This window comes from Morone saxatilis, unplaced genomic scaffold (genome assembly GCF_004916995.1).
Source record: "Morone saxatilis isolate NCDOM2014 unplaced genomic scaffold, NCSU_SB_2.0 Contig24, whole genome shotgun sequence".
In the NCBI taxonomy this organism is placed as follows: Eukaryota; Metazoa; Chordata; class Actinopteri; family Moronidae; genus Morone; species Morone saxatilis.
Genome location: NW_023339807.1, coordinates 23887922 through 23897435, shown reverse-complemented (window position 1 = coordinate 23897435; position 9514 = coordinate 23887922). Strand labels below are relative to the sequence as shown.

General features: G+C 38.9%; 1 protein-coding gene across 1 annotated transcript in view; it reads left to right on the top strand.

The window, feature by feature from the left end:
* The first annotated feature begins 506 nt into the window (after window positions 1-506).
* tbx20 (T-box transcription factor 20) overlaps window positions 507-9514 on the top strand; it is a 12874-nt gene continuing 3866 nt past the window's right edge. The window contains exons 1-6 of the mRNA XM_035673199.1: window positions 507-636; window positions 1716-1953; window positions 3106-3270; window positions 4573-4681; window positions 6746-6904; window positions 8180-8554. Coding sequence (XP_035529092.1) covers window positions 507-636; window positions 1716-1953; window positions 3106-3270; window positions 4573-4681; window positions 6746-6904; window positions 8180-8554 — 1176 coding nt within the window. The remainder of the gene's footprint in view (window positions 637-1715; window positions 1954-3105; window positions 3271-4572; window positions 4682-6745; window positions 6905-8179; window positions 8555-9514) is intronic.

The window sequence follows — 9514 nt, the reverse complement described above, 5'->3', positions numbered from 1 at the left end:
TCGGGGTCTTTGACATGAAAAAAAAAAACCCTCTGACAGCTCCAGGTTTTTTAATTGGCTGCTCGGTATCAGAGCTGCTGGGACAGTGGGAGTGTGACGTGGAAGCAGAGGCAGTGATTGGAGGGCAGACTGGAATTATAAGGGGAGGGTGAATCGGACTGAAGCTTCCCAAAGAGCAGCCGGCCTCAGATCTGGCACCGCAGGACGCGCACAAGTCAGTGGAGTCAGTCCCCTCCTGCTTCCTTCAACATGCATCCAACAAGACTCACAACTCGGCAGTGACAAGTGTTTTCCAGTGTGGCGAGTGTTTATCCGTTTGAGCGAGCAGATTGTGCGCAAAGAAAAGAGTGTAATCGAGGAGCAAAGCTGTGCGTATTTTTCCTGCGCTTTTTTTCTTTCCTCCGCTGGGAGCCAAAAAACAGGCGGAGTTGAGCCTTTCTGGAGGCTTTTTTCTTTTCTTTATTCGTTTAAAGGGGAATATTTTGGTCCAAGTCTTTTTCACCGACATGGAGTACACGTCATCCCCGAAACCGCAGCTCTCATCCCGGGCAAACGCTTTCTCCATAGCCGCCCTGATGTCCAGCGGAAAGCCCAATAAGGACAAAGAGACGGAGGAGAACACCATCAAGCCTCTCGGTAAGGATGGAAGAGGGTCGGGTCGAGACATTAAATAGAAAACTTAATTCGAGTTTAATTCAGGGGGAACTGGTGCGTAAGATTGCAGCTGTTAAAGTTGTTTTACGCAGAAATCCTGAGAGTCAATGGAAGGTTTGAGCGAGGTGCAGCATGCAATGTGAGGAGGCTGCAGCAGAGAGGAAAACAGATACCACTTGAGAAAACAGCAAAAGGCAAATAAATGAAGTGTCTGATGACAGGGAGGTAAACAGTCTGGGCTTTAGACTATTTTCAAATAAATAAATAAGTGAAAAAGGTGATTGGAAAAGCCCGTAACATCCCTTTAAGTTCACAGATATATTTAAAAATAGCTCCTTGTATTTATGTGACAGGTACCAGAGTATAGTTTAAAATTGAGTCATAAGAATTTAACTATTACTATTTTTATATTAGTTTTTTTTTCTTTTCTGAAGGGATGTTAGATTTACAAAGTAGGTCATCTTAATAAATATCCATATCTAATAAAATAAATACTTCACCTCACTGGATTTTGGAGCAGAGCTCTACAAACAGACAGTATCAATATGAATGTTATTACATTTTATTTTCTCTACAAGGAATTTATTTTGGGGCGTTTGAAGCTTTTATTTTACAAAATGTTTGAACAGAAATCCCCCCAACATGAATTAACCTGCGTCAACTTTAACTGGGAGGTTTTCTAATAATAAAAATAAAACACTGGCAGATCCTCATTTTTTAAATTTAACTTATTTTTATATTTTGAGTTTCTTTCCCCTTAACGATAAACACGCTTTAGAGCTTTAAATACTAAAATGTGTAATAAATAGCTAAATGTTATTCCCCTTATTATTTCCCATTGTCCTGCAGACTCACATGGAACAGGATCATCTATAATATTAATAATAACAATAAAAAGACAAATATTTTAAACTATATAGCTGTTTTATCCGATTATAACTGTATATCTCTCTTTGTATTCCTCGATGTTGCTGCTGTCACAGACAATAAAATGAAAATCATCCTCACACTGCTGTATTATTTCTCTTTTTCTCTCATGTTTCCATAAAATAAAAATAAAGAACAATTTGTGGAAAAGTCCTCGTGCAACCAGCAGTCCCTCGCGGACCTGTCCTCCCTGGACGGGCACGGGGACTTCAGCGGGAGCGCGCCCGCAGTGTGCACGGAGCCACTCATCCCCACCAATCCCGGCATCCCTAGCGAGGAGATGGCGAAGATCTCGTGCAGCCTGGAGACCAAAGAGCTGTGGGACAAGTTTCACGAGCTCGGCACCGAGATGATCATCACCAAGTCTGGAAGGTAAACGGCCGAGAAAAGTCCCATTAAAGGCGACTCAACAACAACAACAACAACAACAATAACACACTAAATAAACATAGCATTAAATTCTACATAGATAAATGAGATAATAATAAAGATGCCGTAGCTAAGAGAATCTTCTACAAGGTCATTTACTGTTACTGTAAAACAAGGACAGCGTGTGTTGTCCTGTTGTGGTGTTCAGGGTCTAAAATGTCTCAAATAAGAATAAAGCTCATCTGCAGCTCTCGGTGGGAGATCCAAACACTCACCTGCAGACTCACCTGACCTGCAGAGCTCATTTAAACGTGCCGTTATAATGTTTTAGTCAGCTTACAGCCCTGTGAACAAAGAGCAAGGGCATATAGACCTGCATTTAGTTCAGTTATCGAAAGAAACAGATATTTAATTCTATTCTGAAAAACAACAGAGCCAAATAAATAGTCTAAATAAACATGTAGGTTAGTATTTGTAACTATTCCATATTATTATAGGCTTATAAATCTGTGTAATTAAATAAATATATTTCTGCACAACGTGGCCTCTAAAGCCGGACGTTACCACAGAGGACAGCGAGGTTTCAGCAACCTGGAGGGTCTAAAATAAATACACTTTATACGCATTTAATTGGCTCATTTTAGCAGCATATTTTTAGACTAAATAATAATAATAATAATAATAATAATAATAATAATGATTCTAAGACAGTAAAATTCAATTATTCCGGACAGAATTTTATTTCCTGTGAGGCTTTGAAATCACATTTAGGAAAAAAAAAAATACAAATAATTCAATATTCAATAACTGAACAGACTTTCCTGTTAGTGTCATGATTTTCTAAGAAGAGAGATGTGAGTTGGAGCCGACATGACCTTTTAAAACTTCTGACTCCAGCTCTGAATAAGAGTGCATCAAATTTTTTAAATTGGCTACTGAATCGTGTATATTCTAGTTAAGACTGTGTTGTACACAATATATTTGTGTACATGGGGTGTGCATATATATATATAACAATGATTTGATTCTGCCATTAAACACACACCTGATCTGGAAGGTAAACGGTCGACTGTCTTTATTTGATTTGAATTATGATTCGTTGTGAAGTGCAGTCAGCATTACTAACAACAATATCACCTGTCACCTCTCCACCAGGAGGATGTTCCCCACCATCCGGGTCTCTTTCTCCGGGGTGGACCAGGACTCCAAGTACATCGTGTTGATGGACATCGTCCCGGTGGATAATAAGCGGTACCGGTACGCCTACCACCGCTCCTCCTGGCTGGTGGCCGGAAAGGCCGACCCTCCTCTGCCCGCCAGGTACAGAGACCCCACCCTGCACAGCTCTCAGAGTCCACCTGAACCGAGTCCTCAATGAGAGACCACCATAAAGACATATTCATTTATTTCCCCCATCGCTGGAAGCAAAGAACATGCAGAAAAATTACAAAATATTTCCAGAATCTCAAAATTCATTGGGGCAAATAAAGCAAACATTCTATATTGATTTATTTAACCATGAAGCTTTGAGGTTTAAAGTTCTGTATTTCCAATGAGGTTCGTCTTATTTTACTGGAAGGATCGAAGATGTTTATTTACGTTACCTGGCGCCATTCACCGGCTGGATTACTGCTCCAGGTGCTGCTGTTAATACTGTACAGCGCTGACAAACGTCCAGTCACTGTGGTAAATGTGTCATATTTAGGATTTTTCTCTTTTAAAAAAATAAATAAAACGTTATCAGCAACTCGTGGAGAAAAACCGGAGCCCAGCGCGGTGCGAGGCCCCCGCCGTGTGACTGAGAGGATGAAATAATTCAATCTTTAGCAGGAAGCATCTGGGAACGTTCATTCCGTGCTGATGCTGATTGATGTTGTGAAGATGTCAGATGTGTGCCACCCATCCAGGCCTGCACTGCTTCTTCTTTTTAGAACTATTTATGGGAAGTTTACATTCTACAATTAAAAGGTCAGGCCTCTGTGTGCAGATTCCTGTAGTTTTAGACTTAATGCACTCAAATCGCACCACTTTTAGCCTGATAAAATATGTAGATAAATGAAGGAAACCCGGCTTCATGCTGGGTGATAGGATATATTAAGGGACTCATACCTTAATATTTAGAAAATCCGGGTTAAGGCCCTTAATGCATCAACATAAGCTTCAAATATGCTTAATTCAATTAAAATTTAAAAAATGGAGGAATGATCGAGGAGTAAATATGTAGAGAAAATATTGTTTGGGCAATTATGTTTTTTTTTTTTTGGTAAAGTGTTCAATACACGGACTGACAAAGAATTTAATTCATTTAGGCAATTCATGTAACTTGTTGGTCCGAAAATTAGTTTCCTTTCAAATAAATGTATTTAATTATTTTATTTTTTTTAATCTCGTGTCGCAATATCGAAACACGCTTTAAAAAAAACCCTTAAAAACCGTCTTAAAGTTCTAACTCAGCCGTTCTTTAACAGGGAGATAGAACGCGGTTGCTAAGCGACCTGGAACGTTCCAGTTCGCCCCGGTCACAGCTGTGCGCCGATTGGGCACCGAACGTTCCGTTTCGAACGCCTCTCAGCCAATCAGAGGCGAGGATGTGATCCGCTGCTCTTCTGCTTCTTACCGCAGGTTGTACGTGCACCCGGACTCACCGTTCACCGGAGAGCAGCTGATGAAGCAGATGGTTTCCTTCGAGAAAGTCAAACTGACGAACAACGAGCTGGACCAACACGGACATGTGAGAACTTGTTTCTTTATTACAATTTTATTTTTTTGTAAACAGCTCTCGTATTAACCCACGTTATCGGTAATGTTTATAGAGGCTTTAAAATAGACACAAACCTGCCGGTATATTAGAAAGGCAGCTTTAAATCGCCTAACCTATAAAACTGCATCTAAAACGACTCGCCAGTTTTAAACGTGTGTCTTCTGGTTAAAGTTATTCAGGCTAAGTTTGCATATTGACCAAACTAAATGTAAAAACATTTAAAAAGTTCATTCTACAAGTTATAAAGGTTATTTAAAAAAAAAAAAAAACCGAACTTTGAAGGCCAGTGTGACGTTAAATGACTGGCCTGACAAGAGCAAATTGCTCCTTTAATCCTGCTTTCACTGAAGGCTTCAGGCAAGACCAAGCATGGAAGAGAAAAACATTTCACAACCGAAAAAAGCATTTAACCATCATCCATTAAAAGCCAACAGTAAGACACAGCCTGGGAAACAAGGTCATTATTATCTGTGTGTGTGTGTGTGTGTGTGTGTGTGTGTGTGTGTCACACCTTTTTTTTACTCGTCCAAAAGTAGCTTCTTGTCACTGTTTACATGCAAGTAACTACAACAAATAATACAATAAGAGCACACAGAACCAAAGTGACATATAGTTTTTTTATTTAGGCCATTTCACTTTTATTATTTACATTTATTGATTCCTACAGTGAATATACAGTAATAGAGCTGATTTTATATTCGCTTTTAAACACAGTTTATGTGGTAAAAATGCTGCTTTAAGAAGAAACGATGTACCCAAGAAGAGATAATTGAGGTCATTATTTAAGATAGCCTTCCTCACTAAATGAATGTTGAAAAATAAAACTCCTTGATAATTATTATTTTAATCTAAATGCAGAAATAATATTCCTAATTATATTATGATCAGACAGCATCCAAAAACAAATGAAAATGAACACCCAAAAATATCTTAAAAATGTATACCATCCAGAAAAAACGAGCATTTGTATGGATAAATGATTTGATCAATATAAAGTAACACTTTAAATCTGTCTTACTCTTTTTGTTTTACTTTATTTTACTACAAATCAAATGATCCATCCCATGGTGCATCCTTGCAGCTGAATGTAGTTCAGCTCATTGACCCAGAAAGCCTCGCGTCCTCTGCACCTGTCCTATCAGGTTAAAACACTTTCCTGGGCTGCAGCCAGACAGGAACGCTTGTGGAGGGAAACTCTCACCTGGAGCTGCTGCAGTGTTAACAACTTTATCTGTTCACACTTGTCTCTCTCTCTCTATTCACCCCATTCCTCCCTCTGTCTTTTTGTTCTTCTCTCGCTTTGTTCTTCGTCTCTCTTTCATTTTGCGAGCTAATTTTTCCCTCCCTCATCCCTCCTTTTTGTTTTCCCATGTCTTTGTTGTTCTTACCCTCCCCTTTTCGCCCAGACCAGTACGTCAGTTGTGTCGGATATTTGTTTGGATATTTTCATTTCAAAATATATGCAAAGCTGCGCAGAGTCAGTAGCGATGAAGAAACAATGCAAGTGCCCAGTGTGAAAGGGCTTTAATTTACCATTTACAAAAAGTCTCTGTTTATTTCAATATTTATTCATTTCTTCTCATTTATTTTATTATTAGACTCTGTTTATTTTCTTGTTTATTGACAACATTTTTGTTAAATAGAAGGAATAGAATGATGATGCAGGCCTGAAAACAACCCTTTAACAGAAGGTCTGTTTAGTAGCGGTTGTGGAGCATATGATCTTATGACACGCTCTTCATCAGGAGATGGAGCTTGTCCACTTCTTGTGGAATTATAGATGTTAAAATTAGCATTATTTTGGGTCACTTTAACGATTTGTTAACGTATTTTTGCCTAAAAGCTAAAGCTGAAGTTTGAATTATATGTAATAAATGAAGATATGGATTTTACTCTGGTTGTTTTTTTCACTTTGAGTTCGCAGGTGTTAAAAGGGGATTCCAGCAGACCAGCCCAGACCGGACCCTGATGTATTTCCTCTGGTTAGACTGTGTCCTCAGTGTCAGTGATTGTGTCTCTGCTTGTCCTCTGCAGATCATCCTCAACTCCATGCACAAGTACCAGCCGCGGGTCCACATCATCAAGAAGAAGGACCACACCGCCTCGCTGCTCAACCTCAAGTCTGAGGAGTTCCGCACCTTCGTCTTCGTTGAGACCGTCTTCACCGCCGTCACGGCCTATCAGAACCAGCTGGTGAGTGATTGACGGCTGACGTGGGCCATATTATAGGCCTCTTGTCTCTTCTTCTTCTTTGGATTAACTGCCAAACTGAGCTGTTAGCTCCCATGACGTTTTAAATCAATAAACTAGCTACAAGCTCCGTTTAGTCGATGGTCAAAATTTCTATTTTTCTTTCCTTTACTCCTCGTCCATGTCGGCTTAAAAGTTGATCATGTGGTACGATGGGAACGCTCCAGAGCAGCTACATGAAATGACATTTGATACTGAACAGTTTACTGAACAGCACAAAACACAATCAAATCACCATAAAACTCAATGACAAGCACCAGATCGTTCATGACATATCCCTCTCTGAAACATAACTTTACAGTGATGGAGTTCCACATATTGATCACCTGAACGTCTCTCACATGAGGCACTTTACAGTTCCTCGTGGACCTGTTACTAGGCTAAAAACCCTGAGAGGTTCCTTAGGATTAATGGATGAGGTTATTATCTCCAGATTTGGTAAAAATGATCAAAATGTAACATTTAATTTTCTTATTGCATTGGTAGAAGCAGCTTGTGACTACACAATAACTTAAATTTGCAAAGATCATAGAATACATTAAAGAAAGAAATGGTGAGTCTAAATCTTGCTTCAGCAACTGTGCTCACAATTTTACAGCCCCTGAACACTTTTCTTCCACAACATCAAATATTCATGACTGACTAAAGTTAAAGGCGTAATAACCAACAACAGCCATTAACAGAGCGTTAATACAAAGAGTATTCAGCCAAAGATCATATGTGGAGGAAGAAGCTCCACTCTGTAATAAAGTTGTTAGAAGTGAAAGTGAAAATGATATATTTATATACTATATATAATACTATCATTTGATTGTATTAAATGTACCAAAGCTATAAAAACAGACGGACCAAGAGGGAACAAAATGAACTGGTCCTCATTACGTGTTCAGGTTGTTAGTTTAAAAAAAGCTCTATATTGTGTGCCTAGGATTTGTTCTTCTTTTTGCTGTGGTATGAAAAGAGTGTGGCTGTACAGAAGGTTTCTTCTCTTTATCCCCATTGTGAAGGGTCTCGTTGTCCCAGTTAAACTTTCATTCTTATATCAGTAATTAAAGCTCATAAACGTAATATTTTGGCCACTCAGACCTTCATTCAGTGCACATGTGCGGGCCGTGCATGCTGCCTGTTGCAGTAGCTAACAAATGGCCAGATGGAGTAATGGTTGTACATAAAAAGGAGAGACATTGACCCTTTTCGCTCTCCTGCTGCGTCTCCCAGATCACCAAACTGAAGATTGACAGCAACCCGTTCGCCAAAGGTTTCCGGGACTCGTCGCGGCTGACAGACATGGAGAGGTACAGGGGATTCTGGGTTCTGCACTGCTTGTTTATCGGTCCTAAGATACACAGGGAGGGAGTGTGTGTGTGTGTGTGTGTGAGTGTTAGATATCCTGCTGTACAGTGTTTATTCATCATGTGTTATCGTCTGTCTTCTTTCTTTATTTCTTTCTTTCTTTCTGTCCTTTTGTTGTGTTTCAATCGTTACATCTTTATATTTTTCACCATGTTCTCCTCATTATTTGCTTCCTTCCTTCATTTTATTTCTTCATCTTTCCATCTTGTCTTCTCTTTGAACCTTGTTCTTTCCTTCCTTGTGACTTTTTCATGTTGTTTCTTTTTCTGCTTATTTACATCTTTTCTAATTTGCCTTTTCTTCTTTCTTTTATTTTATCTGTTTACTCTGTACTTAATTTGCTTTCTTGTCTTTCTTGTCCTACTCTCTCTCTCTCTCTCTCTCTCTCTCTCTCTGTCTCTCTCTCTCTGTCCTCTCTTTTACCCCGTTCCTTCACTTTCCCTTTTTTACCTTGTTGTACTTTCATTCTTATCTCTTCTGTCTTCTTTGTATAGTTCTATTCATCCTTTTCTTTTTTATCTTGGTTTTTCTTGCCGTTGTTCCATCCTTCTTCCTAATTTTTTCCTTTCCTTCTTATATTTCTTTCTTCTTTCTGTCTTTCCTTTACAGTCTGCCTATCTGACTATCTCCTGTCTTGTCTTTTCTTTTTTTATTTATTTCGTACCTTGTCTCTTTTTGTCTTGAGTTTTCTTCTTCTGTATTCAGTTACTTTTTCATCCTTTCCTTTCTCTTATCTTTCTTGTCTATTTAGTCTTTCCTTGTATTTTCACTTGTCCTTCTGTTTTTCCTTAACCTTTCCTCCTTTTTCTCCCTTCTATTCCCTACCTTCTATTTTGTTTTTTCTTTCAGTCAGTCATCATCGTCATTTTTATTTCTTTTGTCCTTTACCCTCTTATTTTTCCCATCTTCTCTCTTTTTTTCCTTTCTAGTCTTTCTCTCTTCTAGTTTCTCTCTGGTGTCTCTCCACTTTTCATTCTTTCCTTTGTTGTTGTTTCTTCTCCCGTACACTTTAGTTTTTATCTCTGTTTTATAGTTTGTACCATATTGTGCATGAGACAGAGGCCTCCCACACACACACACATACTCACACACACACACACACACACACACACACTTACAGTTACAAATCCACATCCAAAGGATTTTAATGGACGCTGCCAAAACACACACACAAAGTAAATATACATCTTTTCATTGCTT